The 20,714-nt window shown below is 29.3% G+C and overlaps 2 protein-coding genes across 2 annotated transcripts; one reads left to right on the forward strand and one right to left on the reverse strand.

Moving 5' to 3' along the window:
• Positions 1–2,224: 2,224 nt before the first annotated feature.
• LOC145190053 (uncharacterized) lies at positions 2,225–5,347 on the reverse strand. Its single transcript, XM_090091915.1, has 2 exons — positions 5,125–5,347; positions 2,225–4,719 (listed from the first exon to the last, which is right to left on the reverse strand). Exons 1-2 carry the CDS (start codon positions 5,182–5,184, stop codon positions 3,010–3,012), a joined length of 1,770 nt encoding a protein of 589 aa, XP_089948041.1. The 5' UTR covers positions 5,185–5,347; the 3' UTR covers positions 2,225–3,009.
• A 6,703-nt stretch (positions 5,348–12,050) lies between these two features.
• Positions 12,051–20,714, forward strand: LOC145190417 (man(5)GlcNAc(2)-PP-dolichol translocation protein RFT1-like). Its single transcript, XM_090090824.1, has 4 exons — positions 12,051–12,864; positions 12,972–15,006; positions 19,963–20,197; positions 20,422–20,714. The coding sequence occupies exons 2-4, from the start codon at positions 13,923–13,925 to the stop codon at positions 20,693–20,695; spliced, it is 1,593 nt and encodes a 530-aa protein (XP_089946950.1). The 5' UTR covers positions 12,051–12,864; positions 12,972–13,922; the 3' UTR covers positions 20,696–20,714.

Here is a 20,714-nt window from a genome sequence, read left to right on the forward strand (position 1 = left end):
TGATCTGCTACCGGATACGTAATTCGAATCTATTAAACATTTCAGCCATTACCGCGGGACCGTAGCGTAACTGTAGAATTTCAAGTTCTATAAAATGTTGTTTTTCTCCATTTAAATAGCATATATGTATATTTATATATTGCTCTATTATTATAACATTGAGCATTCTTTTACGTACAAGAGCTTTGAATTATTTTGATATAATATATAACCAATCAACATAACCAATCAATCAATCAATCAATATATATATATATATATATATATATATATATATATATATATATATATATATATATATATATATATATATATATATATATATATATATATATATATATATATATATATATATTGAAGTTAAGCTATCTCGTATGACTTTTATTAAAAAAAGGGTTACCATTAGGATTTATACCTAAAAATATAAAAATAAACAGGTGTACTGTAAGTTTCATTTTGGTATTTATTTTGGTTTGTAGGTGTATCATTTGGCATATAAGTTTATCATATTGGTTTGTAAATGCATCATTCAAGTGTATAATTTTCTCATTTTCTCATATTCTTCAGGGCTTGTGTGCAATAACCCGGCGCTTCCAAATGACCGTCACTCGACAATGATCATAACGCAGTGTCAATTTTTCTTCACGTAAATCTCTACTCCTCCAAATTAGTTTTTCGTTCTGTCTTATAGTTTAGTCTGGAAGCCTATTCTTCTAACTTACGATTTTTTTGTTATTCTATCATAAGATATTCCATAGGAGCAAGTTATTGCTTAACTACAAATAATGCTAAATAATCAGCCAACTAACCGAATAATGGATTTTTAAATTAAGTATGTAGTAGCTTACTAATATATCTGCACATTTTAATTAATTTTTTAAAAACTGTAAAATCCCTGAAGCAAATTGTGTTTTTCTACCATGCACAGTTTTTATCTACTGAGAAACATGGAATTGATTGGGAGGTTAAGTAAAAGTATTAAATAATATCAATTTTTAACTTTGAACTTACCCATCAGGTCTCACGAATCAGAAATAAAAGTTGTTGCCAAAACAAATATTTCCAAGAACGATGAAAATTTTAGTATAAATTTTCTCAAAATTAAAAGAAGGATTCAATATGGGACTAAGTTTAGATAAAGAATTGGCTTCTGGCTTCTCAAAATAATCAAACAACTTTAAGAATAAATTCTCTATTTAGGAAGTTGTTTTAATAGAATATCGAAGCAAATTCGATCTCATGATCATTTGACTTTGCCTCCTCACTGACTTCTAAATCAGTTTCAACATATGAAGAATTCGATGATCTAATTTAAAGACTATAAAACTGGCGATAAAGCTTGTTCGGATTTTACTTGAACATTGGAACTTAAGAGCATAAAAAAACCAATTGTACAAAAAAAACGAAATTATAGATTTTAAAGAGCCTAGCCTATAGCACCACATTTTATCGTCGCAATCAATGAGTTATTACAGTTTAGTCACATTATGACTAAAAGGTCTGATCGTAATTTACACAGTAAAAAATAAAGAATCAAAATAAAATAAAAAGAATAACTTATAAAACAAAATTTTATGATATTTCATCACCATTGTATATATTGCACTATTATGATATATGAGGTATCACCATTTTAATATATGATATATTAGACTATGAACAAATTATGCTAATGAGTGTTGTTTCTGTTTAAAATACACAAATCAAGTATTTTTTATGTTTTGTGTCTTTCGAGATAGTGAGTAAATCTTTTTAGAAACTATTTATGCTAACTCAAGTTAAATATCAACTCGGGTTAGCAAATTTAAATTATAAGAGTAATATCATATTGCTAAGACCATTTTTATTGTTCATTCCCATTTCTGTTTCTTTTCTTAAGAAGCGATCTACAAAGTACACTAGTTAAGATTAAGCAAGAAAAGAGAAAAAAAAAACGATTACATATTTTTAATGTTCGATTTTTGTAACAATTTGCAACGTAGCTCGATTTCTTTGTAGACATAAAAAACTTCTTTAAACTTAATTAAAAAATAAACTTGTCCCGATTTCTATATGATTTCTATATGATTTCTATGTAAACCTTTAAGTTAACCTGTGATACCTGATTTAATAAAAAAAAGTTGTTTGAAGGTCTTTATCAAAAAAACCTATTCTAATATAATTTTTGTAATAAAAAAAATTCTTAAAAGTTGCTTTTTGACAATTTTTTTTAAAGCTTCATATGAAATAATAGCATTGTGAAGATAAAGGAAATTTTTGGCAAAAATTATCTGTTCCCCATCTCACTATGAATGCTTTTTATGCAGAATAAACTGATAGAGCCAAAATGTAATGAATAGTTAATGTAGAGTTAATTGAGCATAAGTTGAAGTAGACACAGTAGTTTTTAGGGTTTGTATTTCTGCTCTTTTTCTTAGAGCTAAATTTGTGCATTTAGTTCGATTTTAAGGGGTCAAATTTCAAAGCTATTTTTCTCCAAACAGTTAAAAGTGGAAACAAAATCCTACATTTCTTACATTAACATGAATTTCATTTATAAACTTATTTGCAATATTCCTAATTGAGATCACAAGTCAAGGTAGATTCTCTGTATACTCGCGTGTGTGTGTGTGCATATATATATATATATATATATATATGTATGTATGTATGTATGTATGTATGTATGTATGTATGTATGTATGTATGTATGTATGTATGTATGTATGTATGTATGTATGTATGTATGTATGTATGTATGTATGTATGTATGTATGTATGTATGTATGTATGTATGTATGTATGTATGTATGTATGTATGTATGTATGTATGTATGTATGTATGTATGTATGTATGTATGTATGTATGTATGTATGTATGTATGTATGCATATACATACACACATGTATATAGTTATTTGAATAACTAAAATGTGCTTATATAGTTAAAATAAGTATATGATATGAAAATGACTTTACATGCTTATATTTATACTTCATAAATAAATAAAAAGTTTATTTAAAAAATATTTACGATAATAGTGTTTTTGGGATTTCTGCATACTCGTGCATATAACCATTGTTATCGACACTCGAAGACATGAGCGTATACACGGTTTCTTCATTAAAAAACTCTTGTGGAAAAACGTTCACTTTTTTAAAGCTTTTGCAAGTATTTTTAGGCAAATGAACATTTGGAATATCGTATACAGTCTCAAAACTATCTTTTGTTTCTTTTTCATCGTTAATTTCACATGTGCTTTGAAAGAACTTGTTAAGTTTGTCACAATATGCATGGTGTTGTGAGTCTTTTTTATTACTGAAAAATTCATAGCCATAATTGTTATAAGCATTCTGTCTGCTGAGTGTGCGGGGTCTTAGATCTTTAAACTTCCCTATCGTGATACCTTTGGTTAAGGACGATAGTTTTGTATTTTCAAATGACATATTTTGCTGCGTGAGTCCTCGATTATGCGGATTAGTACCATACAAAGATTGAGTTCTTGAACGACATTCATCAACTTGATTGTGATAGCTTTGTTGATTATCAAAAGAATTGAAACTAGACGGGAATTTATTTCTCGTTTCGAATGAACTGGAATATCCTCTTGGTCGCATTGAATCGTAAGCAAAAGAACGAATCATTCGATTTAAAGTATTTTTAGTTGTTTTACGAACCTGTTCAAAACCATTTTCATAATAATTCTCCTGATCTTTACGAGTTTTGTTTTTAATTCTTCTTCTTAAAAGAGCGCTTTTGTTAAGTTGCTGATAAAACCTTATTTCGTTGTACATAAACTTTAAATGAGTATGTTCCGCCATTTTATTTCTAGAAACAATATCCTCAACTGCTTCCATCTCTTCATCATTTAGGGAAAAAGTGTTTTCTTGAGGCTCTAACAACTCAATAAAAATATTTTCTGCAGGAAATGCGTGAAGTTCATAAGTATTTTCAACTTCTATAGCAGCTATTGCCAGGGTAAAGCAACTTGACCTTATAACTAGCAATCTTTGCTCAGAAATATCCTCTAACTCCTTAGGAAGAGGCCTTATCTCGGTTAGATCAGGAAATATAATTAAAAATGGAATAGTTTCTTCAGCTATTATTTCAAAAATTGATAGCTTTTTTGAATAAGTAGGCGAGTCACAAATTCTGAAATCACCAGGCATATTTATATCTATTCTACAATTTCTTTGATCTGGGTATAAAATAACATCTAAATAGTATTTTTCTTTGTTACTAAAAGATGTTTTCGGCATTTCCATCACTTGACCAGGATTTAGCACATCCCCATTTGATGTAGTCAATCTCGTTAAATTTGTAATCCATTTTAACTTGTTTTTTTTCTGATAATTTATTACATCTTCAAGATTAGAGAAGCTAAGAGATTTTTTTATGGATATGTAAGACACAGGTATGGGTAAGCGAGTAGGTATTTCAATTAAATTTGAAGTCTCTGTTACACACTTAACCTTTTCGACCGCTATCTTTCCGACGATTGTTGCAGTTTTTGAAGTAAGCTCGTGGATATCATTTTCTGTTGGGATAAATTTAACAGAGAACGGAAACTCATTGTCTTTTATTGCACTTGCAAGACTGAGTTCTTCTGAATTGCTATAAACCTGAGGTACACTATTATAATCTGTGGGTAACTGATGTTTAGACTTAGTGATTTTGTTAGCGAAATATTTATCTGCGAGAGGATTTTCTTGAACAGTTGTGAGCTCCTTTGGCTCGATCTAGAAGAGCGACAAATTCTTTTTAAAAAAGAAATATAAAAATCTTTTTATATTTCTTTTTTAAAAAGATTAGGTTTTTTTTATAACAGATTTCTCATTGATTTGAATTTTACAATGTCTAAATTTTCGAGAAACGTTATATAGAATCACTTTATTTATAAACCTATTCTACTTTTAATTTTTTTTTAAAAATACAAAAAAAATATTAAGCTTCATTAATAATACAGTAAATTCAGTAAGGGATGTCCAGAGTAGTTTTTAATGACTATAAGCTACCATTTTCAAAATGAAAATGTTCCTCTTTACAAAAATTTCATTTTATCAATTCTAATTTATGTCAAAAACTTTTATATTTCTAAAAAAAAGTACCTTAAAAGTTATAAGTTAATGAATTTTATAACTCACTATAAAATCAGTAGAGTAGCTAAACTTTTTACTTGACTTGAACTTTCCTCTGATATTCATCGTTGCAACAGCGATTTCAACTTTTTTGGTAATGTACAAGGAAGCAGAAAAAACTTTTTTGCCAAAATCCGTCGAATGCAATAGTTTCTTAAGTGCACGTGATATGTTAATTTATATTAATTGATGTTTCAGCAAATATATTTAGCAATTATGAAATCCTGTATGTATAATTGTAAATTAAAGTTATGAAAATTTTTTTGAAATGAAAAGCTTATTATCTATTGTATAACTGTAATAAATTGACAATTACAGAAGCTACAAAAACTAAATCATGGTAATGCGGGTCAGACAAGAGTTATATAATTTATAATATAACTTTAAAAAAATAGATTTCACATGAGCTATTGATAATTGTAAATATTTTTTTGACGGTTTTCTTCAGTAAAATAGTATTTTTTTAGTTACAACTATTATCATGATAATGATAGCTTGTTGGACGGTGAAAAAATTTTCAAGGTTAAATCAAAGTTTTAGATTTATAGTTGAAATACTATGAAACATCGCTTTCTCAATGTTTGTAAATAGTTACCTAGGATACTGGTTTTTTCGTCCGGATATGAAACTCGTTCATGATTAACTTTAGGCGTATTTTCTTTAACCTTATTTCCTTTTTTCAGAATTTAAGGAAGGAAGTTTTTAACGTAATGTGAATAGTTTATAATCATCTTAATTATTACTAATATTATTGTCATAACCCGTCATCTTCAAGTTTATCATTTTCATTGCCATTAAACTCTCGCTTGCTCATTATAACTAACTTAAATATGTAACAGAAATTTCTAATTAGTAGAGAAGAAATATTTTTTTAAGAATATAAAGATCTAAATATGATAATAAGTATAAAGACCTAAAATGCTGATACAGATTCTTGGTCTCACAAAAAACCGTAATTTTTCTGATTTAAATAGAAATTGGAGATTTCCTCGTGGCTTACTTTATGCTTTTAAGGTTCAAAATCTTGCAACATTTTTTTTTAGGTTGCTAAAAAAAAAAAAAAAACTAGATGAGAAAAACGTGCTTGTTGAATTATTAAAAAACGTATTAATGCAAAACCTTTTTAAAACGACGTGTTTTTTTTTTGTCACCATTCATTAAAGATTTTGCAATATTCGGGTAATTTACTTGGGTAAGTTAACCAGGTAATTTTTCAGAATACAGAAAAATAGCATTCAGGTAAAATCCAATTTTGTAAAGAAAACTTTACCACTGGAATTTTCCTGAACAAAAATACCTGAGTAAAGTTCCTCGCCAACTGCAATAGTGAACAAAGTTCGGGTTAGCAAGTTTTTCAAAAATTGACGACAAATTTTATGTCTATTTTAAAATTTTTACGATTTACGGTTTTTTTACAAAATACAGATTTCTCTAAACAAATATCAAGATCGTCATCGACTTTATCCAAATCCTTTTTGAAAAAATTTTGAAATGCAAAATTTATAAAAAAAAAAAAATATTGAATACCAAGGTAATTTAAAATGTACCTCCTCAGATAAATTATTTCAGGTATTCTTATTGCTCTTCGAGTAGTAAAAAAAATTTTTTAAATTGGGATTTTTACTTAAAAACACCAATTTACGTCATTACCCTGGTAATTGCTTTAGTAGAATTGGGTATTAGTGGTCGCGATAAGTATCCAAAATTTGAAATAATAATTCAACTGTAGAAGCAGAGTAAATTTACTTTATAGGAAACATCTGAAAGTTTGTCTCTCTATTTAAAAGTATTTTTTTCCCCACCAGTGGAAATATTCTTAAAACTTAAAAATTGACGCAGAATTACAAACATAATAAGTTTTTCAATCCAACGTAAAAGGCTATTATTGAATGGTGACTTTTATATAAAAGTACATATTCTTCACCAAGAACGGAATTAATAGAAATGCAAAGTTATTAGAGAACAGTAACTCAATTTCTTTATTATTGGCACAAAGACAGTTAAACAACGGCAACATCGAATCTTCATTTATTTTTTTTTTGTATAAAGTTATTTCACAATTTGCGTAACCTTTTAATGCTAGACCACCATTTTTTATTCCTAGTGCCCCTAGCAATACCCTCCGTAACTTATGAGTTTTAAAAATTTTCCTAATCTTCATAAAATTATACATTTGGTAGGTTTTCAGTTTGTTGGATTCTGAATTCAAAAACTGTTCTTGCAAAGAATGAAAATGTTTAAAAAACTAACCTGGTACTCATTTAGTACCAAAAAAACTAACCTGGTACCAGGGCTGTGGAGTCGGTAAGCTGCTGTTCCGACTCCGACTCCGACTCCGACTCCATGATTTTATCATGGACCGACTCCGACTCCGACTCCCGACACCGACTCCGACTCCTTCATAAGTAACCAATTTCTAACAACAAATAGTTATTTGTTTTACTACAGTTATTTGTTCGTAACAACAAATAACTGTAGTAAAATGTTAACATCGGCTATTTCATCACTATGATACAAATAATCCACCACTTAGTGCTTTAAACAATATTTATAAGAAAACAATTTCTGAACAAACAACTTTTCTGAACTCTGGTTATGCAATAAACTCTTATGCAGTCGCTAATAACATTATGAATTTGTCAAAATCATGTTTGAAATATTGTCAGTTGGACAATATTTCAAACATGAAAGATTTTGTTCTTCTTTAAGTTCATATTCTTTAAGAATCTTTTCTACTGAGACCTGGAGAAATTCGCTGGTGTGATTAGTTTTGGCGTCTTTTACTGCCAATGTCTTGGTAACTGCTTCATTTTTTTAAAAAAAGAATTAAACATTGATTGCAAAATAGTTCACTCTGTTAAGAAACACAAAGCGTCCCTTGAGACATTCATTAAGTTCTTCTTTTTGTTTAACAACTTCTTCAATCACTAATTTTCTAATATTCTCTCTCTCCAGAGAAGCAAAGCTAATTGAATACTTACAGTCTTTCTGTTTGTGGAGCAACTCTTTGGTGCTTGGTGGTGGCACGCCTAGCTTTCTACTAAGAATATGTAGCACAGTGCCAGACAATTTAAGTCGAGAGTTAGGGGATCACGAAGTTATATAGTTTAACAGAAGCTAGAGGAGAGCGCAAGGGAGGTGATATATGATTCTCAGTGAAAAGCAGCAAAATACCCTATTGCTTATCACTGTTTTAAAGGCCTAAAAATAATATGTCAAACTCCTTGTCCTCCAGTTGTTGCAAACTACAATTCCCATTGTGTCTGGATATCCTACAGCTTTCAGAGCATTCTGGGACTTGTAGTTTTGTAACAACTATAAAATCCTTATGAAAATTATGAAACTTTGAAAGATTTTTTTTAAACCGGAGTCGGAGTCGGTACAATTTTTCCGACTTCGACTCCAACTCCGACTCCAGCCAAAATGAGCTCCGACTCCGACTCCGACTCCACGACTCCCACTCCGACTCCACAGCCCTGCCTGGTACTCGTTTCAAAAACTAACCCGGTACAAAAAACTAACCTGGTACTCATTTCAAGATTGTATTATTACAAACATGTCAATTCTATGAAGATTTTTTTTTGTTCACTCACCAGTTGGACTTGTATATGATCTGCCGCATTGTCTTCGCAGCAATATTTCAAATCAACTGTATTTTCCACAACAACTTTTATTCCCAGGCCCTTATCATCTCAATGAGAGATACATTCCCAGGCCCTTATCATCTCAATGAGAGATACATTCTTGTTTATCATTTTTGTTGATATACATAAAGTTTATATCTTCAATGCTTTTGTTACGGTACACAAAATTATCTCATGAGTTTGCAATTTTTTATTCCTACGCCATCCCGTGCCATCTTCAAGTTGCTCCCGTTTTTTAATGGATTGCATAGACATCAATACGCTATCATCTATCACTATCATACAATATCATCATCACTGCCATCAATACACGTCCTGTAAACCAAATTTTACTTCTTTTATAATATTGATAATGACTTATTGAGCTTTATAAATCGCTTGTTCCCTTCTCCAGCAAAAAGAAGTTTCTCCTATAATAAGAACAGTAAAAGATGTTTTTTCGACAATAGGAACAGATAAAAGATGTTGATTTTTTTTTGTAAACTAAATGTAAGTTTGTTATTTTAATGAAATGGTGAAATTGTAATTCCATCAAAAGCCCTTTTTTTTTCTCTTTTTAAGTCATCTATCTTTTGGAAATAAAGTCTTTTTTAGTTATTTCTCACAAGACCAACTTAAGAAATAAAATTGCAATTAAACCAAATTAATATTGGTTTGTAAATAGAGGTATACTAATAGTGAATATGGAGATCAGCGTTTTTTCCTAACAGGGGGTGATGTTGAAAACGTATTACATTCGGATTTATACGAACTTCTTACACTTCACGAAAAAATCAAAATCGTTTTTAAAATTGTTTATAAATTTTTTGCACGAAGTTTGTAGCATAACGAAGAGATAAGTTTTTAACATTAGCACCAGTAAACTTAACGAAGGTGTAAGTTTTACAATTGTGACTCCAGGTGGGTAATGGTTTTCCGTTAAGAACGAGAAAATCGGCGCAAATACGAAAACTCGTATTTACTCAAAATACGTAATAACATTAAAGCTTGATAGACAAAACAATATTTCAATACCTCAATACTTCAATATCAATATATATTGTATGAATAAGAATGTTACAGGCCATTGCAAATAGTGATTCACTAATAAAACGCAATCACCTAAACAAGATTGAGAAAAGATAAAATGAAAACATGAAAAACAAATTATTCACATAAAAAAACAAAGATTCACAAAAATTTTATTTCCATAGTAACCCCCGTAAAACATCTTTTTAATATCTACATTTAATTATTATTTAAATCTATATAATTATAGATAAAATAATTAATATAATGTATTCACATATTTGCATGCACATACACAAAAAATATTTTTTTTTTAAGATTATATACAGCTATTCACGAAAGTTTAAACGATTGCAGAATTTTCAAATCTAATCTTCGGTTTTTCTTGAATAAAAATCTAACGGAAATAGATATCAAAATAATTATTTTTCCAATTTGGTAAATAGGTTATTTGTTAATAGAATAAAAAAAAGTAGGCTTTGACTCATTACCGTTTACTCAGAAATTTCATTAAAAGGTAGGTGATACAAATTAAGAGGTTTCACAAAAGTTTAAACGATTTTATTTAGGATCAATTATTTGCTAATTAATTGATAAATCCGCTGCGAAATTTTTTTTCGCAGCGAATTTATCAATTAATTAGCAAATAATTGAGTAGTTTTTCAATCAAAAAATTCATCACAACATCATCAGGCAGCTTTTAATTCATTAAAAATCAACTTAAAATATTGTGAATTTCAAATTAATTTCAATTGCGTGCAAATGGGTCGAAAATCAGTTTCTAGTGACATCAAATGGCAAGTTATTGGTATGGCGCGGACAAAAAATTACACAAACGTTCAAATAGGCAAAATACTTAACATTTCTGAATATTGCGTTAGAAAAACCATCAAAACCTGGGAACTTACCAAGGACGTCTCTGACATGCCGCGTACTGGGAGACCATCCAAACTCAGCAACCGTGACAAAAATGGTATATTCAGAATGAGCAGAGAAAACCCCAGACTCAGCTACAAAAAGCTAGCACAAATCTTCAATGAGTCAAAAAATAATCCAAAAGTTAGCAGAGAGCTCGTGAGACGAACATTGTCGGACAAAGGTATTGGAACGTACATAGCTGCTAAAAAACCTATTCTTTCAATCACGGATTAACGTAAACGACGAGTGTGGTCCAAAGAAAGGCTGGACTTGTCTGTAGAACAGTGGGCAAAAGTTATTTGGAGTGATGAAGCTGACTTTCAAGTTGTAAACCGCAAGGGAAGAATCTATGTCAAAAGATTTGCAACTGAGAAATATTCAGACAAGTTTTTGCAACATCGTCAACAAGGCGGTGGAGGTTCGGTTAGCATCTGGGGATGTTTTTCTCACAAAGGTATAGGCTTCTGTGAGCTGTATGAAGGCCGAATTAATCAATACACCTACAAGAACACATTGGAAACTTGTTTAGTTCCATCAATCAGACACTTGTATGGCAGAAGCAAGCAATTCATCTTTCAACAAGACGGGGCTTCAGCTCATACAGCACACTCAATCAAAGAATATTTTTTGAAAAAAAAGTTCAATGTAATGCCCTGGTGCCCTAGATCACCAGATCTCAACCCAATCGAAAATATTTGGTCTTGGATCGACAATCAACTGACATACCATGAAATTCAATCAACTCAGCATTTAAAGCAACTTTTGAATGAGTACTGGCTGAAGGTACCTCGCGTGATGTGCTTGAAATTAGTTGAATCAATGCATAAACGAGTTTATCTTTGCTATAAAAACAAAGGAGGACACTTCAAATATTAATTTGGCTTTTTTTTTCATTTTTTGTTCGAATGTTGCAATTCGTTTAAACTTTTGTGCTTCTTACTTTTCCTATAAGATTTTTTGTAATAGCTTTTTTCTAACTAAATATTAAAATTTTTATAACATGTTCATATTCATTTTAAAGCTAATTACTTTTTCTTTAATAAATAAAAAAAATTAAGTCGATATCATTTTACAGTTTTTCTTTATTAAACAAAAACCAAACATACTTGATAAAAATTCTGCAATCGTTTAAACTTTCGTGAATAGCTGTATACACAAAGAAAAAAGTTATAAAAGTAAGGAATGAAGTAAAGCGTAAATTTATAGGTAGAAACGATGAAGTAACTTTAACAACAGATTCTTGGACCTAAGGATAAAATCTGTTTTTAGGGTGTTCAGAAGGGTGTTCCAGAAAGGATACACTGGTATATAATGGAATTAATTTCATGTTTGGTTGTCTGTTTTAGTGGGATAGTTAAGTTGTTATAAGTGCTGATCTTAGGTTATACCTACACGTTGTCCTATTCTTAAAGTAGTAATGAAATATCGTAGGAAGAAGACCGTGTTGTTGATCCCTCCCTTCTAAGCAATACAAGTGCAAACGCTTTTAATATCTGAAAAGGTGGCATTAAAAGATAAAACCTATTTACATTTGGAAAGATACAGTTGAAACCACTGCAAGGGTGCACCATTATAGTTAAACTATGATAGAAGAAACTGTCATTGTCTACGATGTCAAAAGCCATTTGCAAATCAATGAAAACCCCTCAAGCAAGGTTTCATATAAAAAGAGTTGCAATTAACATCAGGTACTTTAGAAAGTTAAATCTAAAATTCTGCTGGATAACTTTGAAGCAATAGTAGTAAAAAATTTCTAAAATGATTTGAGCTTTAGAATTAGTTTCGCATTTATTGTTGATGAGTATGCTAGTAACTTTTATCGACTCTTTCATTTGGCTAAAATTTTTATAATATTTGTTTTTGCTAAACTTCAGAAGTTTGCTTATACTATTACGATAATGTTTAAATTTTATGGAAAATATAATTTTCATTCTACAGTTTTTTGATTTTAAACATTTCTTATGAATTCTATTTTGAACTTTTATTGATTTGAGATTGCTTTTCGTTATTACCAAGGTTTATTAAAGGTTTATTTAGTTATTTAATTTTTTGTTAATTATTTGTAAGGAGTATGTTTATTTAAAATACAATAAAAAATTTTGATAAATTTTTGACTGAAATTATTTCAGAAAAATAAAAGTTTAGAAAAACATTATCAATTATTGTTTTAAAATGAGTGATTATACGTGCCGACCTCTGATGAGCTTTCACATTTTTTTTAAAATCACTGGTTTAAAATTCTCTTTTTCCTTTAAAAAAAGGAAAATGAGAATTTTAAACCAGTGATTTTAAAAAAAATGTGAAAGCTTTTTTTAAAGGAAAAAGAGAATTTTAAACCAGTGATTTTAAAAAAAATGTGAAAGCTCATTGGATTTTTTACATTTTAGAAAATCAAAGTTGAAACTTCCCATTAACATAAACATTTTTTTGCCTAAACTAATTTATTCAGGAAGAGGATTTAGGTACTGATCAACGAATTCAGATGACGCATTGATGAATGACAATATAAACAACCAACTATTAGAGAGCTTTTTTTTAGAACTTTTTACTTCAATAAATATAGATTTTTTACGCTTAAACTGGATCAATTCAGTTCTAATGTTAAAGTTTAAGCTTGATATACATCAAAGCACCAACCTATTTTCTTTAGCTGGCGTGTGAACAGATACATGTCCATCTAGTTCAACATTAGTTATAGACACATCTTTATCGTGCAGGCTAGACTCAGTAATCCAAATGGCAAAAGGCAAATTATCAAAAGATGATAATATTAATTTAAAATCATGAAAATGATAAGGTAGTGAAGATATGATTATTTTAAGATAACTTACAGAATTTTGGGACAAGTTATTGTACCTAGGAACATCTACCCGTTCTTTTCTGAGATTTTTCTTTCTTTCCGGTTTTATTTAAGTTTTTTACTCTAGCTTTTTTTAAATCTCTTTGAAATGCTTTGTTTAATTTTTCATATTTCTTTTCCTTTGTTGATATCTTCTTTTTGCTGAACCTTTTCTTATAAAAAATGTTGTTTTCAATTTAAACTTAACAAGTTTTTTTCGCCATTTGTGAATACATTTGCGAAATGAAGAAAAAAAGCGAAAAAATTGTAAAAACGCGAGTTTTTATTCCTACCTTGTGTACCACTTTAATTTGATCAAAATAATAACATTCAACTGAAGTAATAAAAAAAAACAACAAAAAAAATCAACAATAACAAAAAGCAAATAAAAAAAAATGGATATGAGACTTACTATAAAGTCAGCATGGCTTAATATGTTGCTGCAAGTTTTCTTTCGTTTAGGAACATTTTTAATTAATGCTATTTTGTTGAGATATATATCAAAAGAAGTGTTAGGCTTGGTTAATGTTAGATTAGCATTGCTATACAGTACTATCATATTCATTTCAAGAGAATCGTTTAGAAAGTCATGTTTAAGTAAAAATTGTTCTGAAAAGGCTTCCTCAAACAGTAAAAAGCAACTTGTTAACTTAATATGGCTCTCTGTTGTTGTGGGATTATTTTCAGCACTGGTATTGTGTTTTATTTGGATGCTGTTGCTGGAACAACCCTCTATTCAGTATTTAAGACAATATCATGCAACCTGCATTTTTATTTCATGCTCTGCAGTGATTGAATTGACCATTGAGCCATTATGGATATTTGGACAGAAATCAGGATTTGTAGCATCTAAAGTAATACTTGAAGGGATATTACTTCTAGTAAGGAGTGTTTCTGCTGTGTTGATTGTTATTTTAAAGCCGCAATATGGACTTTATGCATTTGCAATATCATACTCAGTTTCTTCTGTTTTTTATGTTGCTTTGTATTTTTTCTACTTTTGTAAAGTGATCTGTTCAAAAGACAATTCATCAGGTTTTTCAAGTATCAGAGAAATATTTCCTGACATAAAGGCTCATCCCTTTCTTGATGCTGAGTATACAAATTTAGTAAAAAGTTTTTTTAAACAATCATTGTTAAAACAGTTTTTGACTGAAGGTGAGAGATATATTATGACGCTGTTTCATGTTTTATCATTAGATCAGCAAGGGGTTTATGATGTTATAAATAACTTAGGATCACTTGCAGCTAGATTCATTTTCTTACCAATAGAGGAAAGTTACTATGTTTATTTTTCTCAAACCCTTCAAAGGGATGTAAAGAAATACCCAGATGATGTAATGAAACAGTGCTGTACTTCACTTTCAGTTGTATTGAAGTTTGTTTCACTTGTCAGTCTTATAATTTTAGTATTTGGCTATGGATATTCAAACCTACTTTTGGAATTGTATGGTGGTGAAATACTAAGTACAGGGGAAGGTACAAAACATTTTTTTTCTATGTATTTACAATAGTATGATATTTGTTTTATTTTAAAGAAACCCTTATGATTTTTAAAAAATGATTTTGTGCAGAAAAAAGAAACTTTAATTTCCTTACTTTTTTTTTATTCATTTTGCACGAATAAAAAATAACAAAATTTGAGCAAAAAACAAGTATTATCTTTAAAGACAATTCTTATACTTTCTAGGCTGCTATCTACTTTTGCTATTTCCTGAAATATATGTTCTATAAAGTCTGTTTTTTATTTCGGCTATGATTTGAGATATCTAAGGTGAAGAATTATCTCCATGTTAAAAAATTACTTTCCTAAGAAAATAAAAACCTAAAAAGGAGTCTGCAAATCAAAATCAGACCTAAATACCATTACAAAGACACAAATGAAATCAAAAAATGTGTTATTGGAGAGAGGTTTGTTCAGAATAGCTGAGAATTGTAGGTTTTTGTACAGTAGCTTCTTGGCACTGAGAGTTTGTCATTTCTAAGGTAGAAAAACAAGCACAATACTACTAGCTAGTTGTGAACTCTTCATCAGTGAACTCTTTCATAAAAATTATCAATCTGATATTAATCAGTGTAGAAGAATATCATTTCATAAGATGATAATTTGCCATATTTCATGAAAAATAATTTTATGAAATGCAGTTTTTGTCATTGATTAAGAATTATTGATAATTATTAACACTAATATTTATCAGCTGAATAATTTTCAGAATGAAGCAGTCCCCAGATAAATCTCATTGCAAGCAACTTGTAATCATTTTACAGTTAATGTTATTTGATATGAGTTTGTTTGCTAGTGGACATATTGGAGCGCCACTTCACAAGCATTGTACTGCAAACACTGAAACAATTAAGATTTTCTTTAAAAGCTGCACAGGAACTATCCAAAGACATTTCTTTTAACATGCCTGTAAAGTAAAGTAATTTGCAGGCTCATTTGAATAAAGAGAATGTAGTTAAATATAGTTCCTGAACACATCTAAAATCATAGATCTTACAGCTGATGCTAAGAATGTGAATAACATCCACAAGAATGTCTTATAAAATAATTAGGAGAAGTATACTAATATCTGCTCTCTCTAATGTGAGTATAGCTGTCCTTAATGAGGTTATAAATTGCTAACAAGTATACCATAAACAATTGTTTTAGACTATATATATATAGAGAGAGAGAGAGGCTATATATATACAGGGTGGTGCAAAAAAAAAGCCACACTAGTTTTTTAAACAAAAACAGCAACAAAAAATGAGTAAGACTCGTATAATAAAAGTATTATAACACAATTTTGATAAAAATGTTTATAACATCATTGTATATTACATATAATAAAAAGAAATTAGGATTTGTAAAGCATTTTTTAGGTTTCAGCTGTTTTAGTACTTAATTGGCCATCCTTTGTTTTTTATGACTTCTGCGCATCTGGAAGGCATACTATCTACAAGTCTTTTTAATAAATCGTTTGGCAAAGCATTCCAACCATCAAGAAGAATTTGGAACAAATCATCTTCATTTGTTGCTCTACGATCTTTCAATTTTCTATCCAATATAGACCAAAGGTTTTCTATTGGATTTAAATCAGGAGACTGTGCTGGCCAAGACATAACTGGTATTAATTTAGATTCTAGATATCTTTTATTCAACCGTGCTGTATGTTTAGGATCGTTATCATGTTGAAAGATGTAGTCACTATTAGGAAAAAGTTCTTTTATACTTGGTCCAAGCTGATTAACTAAGATTTTATGATACATATGCTGGTCCATGATGCCCTTCACCCGGTAAAGTTTTCCAACTTTGTGTGCACTAAAACAACCCCAAACATTAATCTTTCTGTCATGTTTAATTGTTGCCTTGCATGTTTGGGGGTTGAATTTTTCCCCAATTAATTTCCAACAGTGAGATCGACCATTATAAAACAAAACAAAAGGAGACTCGTCGCTCCAAATAACTTTAGCCCATTGTTCACATGTCCAATCTTTGTGCTCAATGCACCACTTTAATCGTTTTTTTCGATTGATTTCACTAACAAAGGGTTTTTAATTTGCTTTCCAGAAAAAAAACAACCCGATGCTTTTATTCTGCGAGATATTGTCCACTTTGAGATATTAGTAAGGTTCAAATCTAGTTTTATCTCAGAACATGTGATTTTACAATTTTTTTTGACAGCGTTAAGAATGTAGCGATCTGCTCTTTTTGAAGTTTTAGGCTTTCTCCCAGATCCAGCAGACCTTTCAGTTTTACCAGTGTGTTTATACTTCTTTACCAATCTACTAATAGTTGAGTTTTCTCGTTTAAAACGCTTTCCAATGCTTCTATGAGACTCTCCTTGGTCAGCAGCTTCAATAATTCGTCCAATTTCTACATCCGTTAGATGTTTTCTAAAATATTAAATGTGTCCATATTAATCTTTTTCTTAAAGATTTTATTTATGTAAATATTAGTTTATATATAAACATACCTTTTCAGTCCTAAATTTTTCACTGACACATCCAATTTTTTTTGTTTTGCTTGATTATACATTTTATACTTAAAATGAAGAAAAAATATTAGTGTGGCTTTTTTTTTGCACCCCACTGTATATATATATATATATATATATATATATATATATATATATATATATATATATATATATATATATATATATATATATATATATATATATATATATATATATATATATATACAGTGAGAGAAATAAGTATCCGAACAAAACATTTTATTGTGAAAAATAAACTTTGTCAGGTTTTTTTCGAAAAACATATGTTTTTGATAAATACTTTTATAATTATTCTAAAAGCAAATTTATTCACGATTTTATGTTGCAAAAAATTAATCAAAGGTAATTAACTTGCGTTGCTAAAATTTAACGATTCCCGAAGGAGTGTTAAAACTTCAATGAAAAATAATTATCCGAACATGTTGTTTTGTAAACGAAGTTTTGAAATTGATTATTAAAAAAAGTTTTTAAACCAATGGTTTTAGAAATATTGTTGTTTTACAACGAGTAATTTTTAATAATTGACTGATATTTTTTTAAATTCATTTGATTTACCATTGATATCATCAAGTATGGGAGTTAAAACCAAGGAATGGTCCCAAGCTCAGCGCAATTTGGTTATTGACTTGTTCAAGCAAGGTAAAACGTTTAGGTCGATAAATAAAGCGACTGGAATGGCATTAGGAACCATCAGCGATCTGGTTAAAAAGTATAATATGTTTGGATATGTGCAAAATCAGCCCAGATGCGGAGCAAAGCGTAAAACAACATCAAGAATAGATCGACAAATTGTAAAGATGGTGCAAAAAAACCGTTTTTTATCAGCACCAAAAGTGTCAAGCCTCCTTGAGAAAGATTTTGGGTTAAAAGTGAGCTCATGTACTATTCGAAATCGATTGAAAGAAAGTGGATTCAAAGCAAGAGTTCCACGCAAGAAACCATCCCTTTCAAAAATCCATCGAAAACAAAGACTTGCATTTGCTAAAAAATATGTAAATATGCCGGTATCATTCTGGAGGAAAGTTTTGTGGATGGAAGAGTCAAAATTTAATCTTGTGAAGTCCGATGGAGCTCAAAAAGTTTGGAGAAAAAAAGGGGAAGCATTCACACTCAGTTGTATTCGAGGCACAGTAAAATTTAGTGGAGGCAATGTTATGGTATGGGGATCGATGGCTTGGAACGGAACAGGAAAACTGGAGTTTATTGATGGAATTATGGACTCTGAGGTTCATGTTAAAATTCTCAATAAAAATCTTCTGGCTTCAACTAAAAAACTGCGATTAGGAAAGCATTTTATCTTCCAACAAGACAATGACCCTAAACATACGTCAAAGAAAGCAAAAGAGTTTTTCATCCAAAAGCAAATTGAGTTACTTGAATGGCCTGCGCAAAGTCCAGATCTCAATCCAATTGAACATCTCTGGGCAATTCTGGATAAAAAATGTGGCACACGATGTCTAAAAAGAAAAGAAGATTTAAAAATCATGCTCCAAGAAGCTTGGGCTGATATCGACTCAGATACGACAAAGAAATTAGTTGAATCGATGCCATGTCGACTTGGAGAAGTCATAAAAGCTAAAGGCGGTCCAACTCGATATTAAAAAGTCAAAAAAATAATTACTCGGAGAAACGTTAATCTTTAAGCCTTAATCTTTAAAATTTTGTTCGGATACTTATTTAATGCTAAAAAATTGCATAGTTTAAATGTATCTTAATTTTTTATCAATTAAATATTATTATTGATATTTTTTTTTTGCATATTGAATTCGTAATAAAATTTTCTTTCAGAATAATCATTTCTTTTATTTCTATAAAGTTTTTTTTTTTCGAAAAAAACCTGACAAAGTTTATTTTCCATAAAAAAATCTTTTGTTCGGATACTTATTTCTCTCACTGTATATATATATATATACAGTGGCGGCCAAAAGTCTTGGAACTAAACATTTAACGACCAAAAAAATTTATTTTTGATCTAAAGTATAAATTTTGAAGGTTTGAGGTATATTTTTAAAGAGAATGTTGTTTAAAAAAATACTTAGAACTTATTTATTTTTTTATTTATTTTACTTAAAATATTTACTGTAACATAAAATATGTTGTTCCAAGACTTTTGGCCACCACTGTATATATATATATATATATATATATATATATATATATATATATATATATATATATATATATATATATATATATATATATATATATATACTACAATTATTGATGTTTTTGTTGTAAGAGAGATTATTCTGGACATAACTGCATTATTTACTTCAATTAATTACAAATGTAATGGTTGTGGTGTATTTGATTGATTTAATGACTCTTTAAGTATTAAATTAAAGAATTATGTCTTATTTTTAATTAATATTTAAACACGAAATAATAGTTTTAATTTAGGAAAGATTTTTCATGAGTTGAATTCTTTTTTCAGGCCCAAACCTGTTACGCACTTATTGTCTCTATGTTGTGTTTATCGCTTTAAATGGAATTACAGAATGTTTTATGTTTTCTTCGATGAACCAGCAGCAAGTAGATGCTTATAATTATAAAATGTTACTGTTTTCATTGGTGTTTCTACTTACATCATATTTTTTAACTAATTACTTTGGAGCAATTGGTTTTATTCTGGCAAATTGTTTGAATATGGGAATGAGAATCTCGCAAAGGTAAGTTTTAAGTAGGTGTAAAGTTATCCCAAACTACTTAAGTAGTTAATTATTTTTAATAATCAAAAGATTGAGCTTTTCTATTTTTAGTACTGTAATTGTTCCTGCATTAAGTGATGTTCTTGTTCAAATGATATAGTGATTAGAGACTCGTATAACAATGGAAATAAAGTTAAAATTAACTTTTCATATGAGTTTCCAATTTTTTTTTTTTTTCTTTTTAGCGCACTATTCATACGAGATTTTTTCAGTGAATCGAAATATAGGCCCCTTAAAGCGATTGTTCCTTCTACCCAAGTTGGTATTTTGCTTCTCTTTTCGCTACTTATTACTATTATTTCTGAGCAAAAGCTCTATTCTCCCAAATGGATAGATCGTCTTATGCATGCTGGAGTTGGTGGTGCATGCTTATTAGTTGTTTTAATATCGGTATATTTTACAGAACTTGAATTAATTGGCTTTACAAAAGAACTCTTTAAAAAAAAGAAAATAAACTAAAGAATTTTTGATTAAAAAA

Source organism: Hydra viridissima, unplaced genomic scaffold (genome assembly GCF_058129835.1).
Source record: "Hydra viridissima isolate aposymbiotic clone 2 unplaced genomic scaffold, HvirCarnegie_v1 scaffold_6, whole genome shotgun sequence".
In the NCBI taxonomy this organism is placed as follows: domain Eukaryota; kingdom Metazoa; phylum Cnidaria; class Hydrozoa; order Anthoathecata; family Hydridae; genus Hydra; species Hydra viridissima.

Bases quoted from the DNA above. Each gene is read 5' to 3' on its own strand.
- LOC145190417 (XM_090090824.1), top strand. From the start codon at position 13,923: ATGGATATGAGACTTACTATAAAGTCAGCATGGCTTAATATGTTGCTG. The intron at 15,007-19,962 runs GTACAAAACATT...TTCTTTTTTCAG, and splicing joins AATACTAAGTACAGGGGAAG to GCCCAAACCTGTTACGCACT. The intron at 20,198-20,421 runs GTAAGTTTTAAG...TTTTCTTTTTAG, and splicing joins GGAATGAGAATCTCGCAAAG to CGCACTATTCATACGAGATT.
- LOC145190053 (XM_090091915.1), bottom strand. From the start codon at position 5,184: ATGAATATCAGAGGAAAGTTCAAGTCAAGTAAAAAGTTTAGCTACTCT. The intron at 4,720-5,124 runs GTGAGTTATAAA...TCGCTCTTCTAG, and splicing joins GCTACTCTACTGATTTTATA to ATCGAGCCAAAGGAGCTCAC.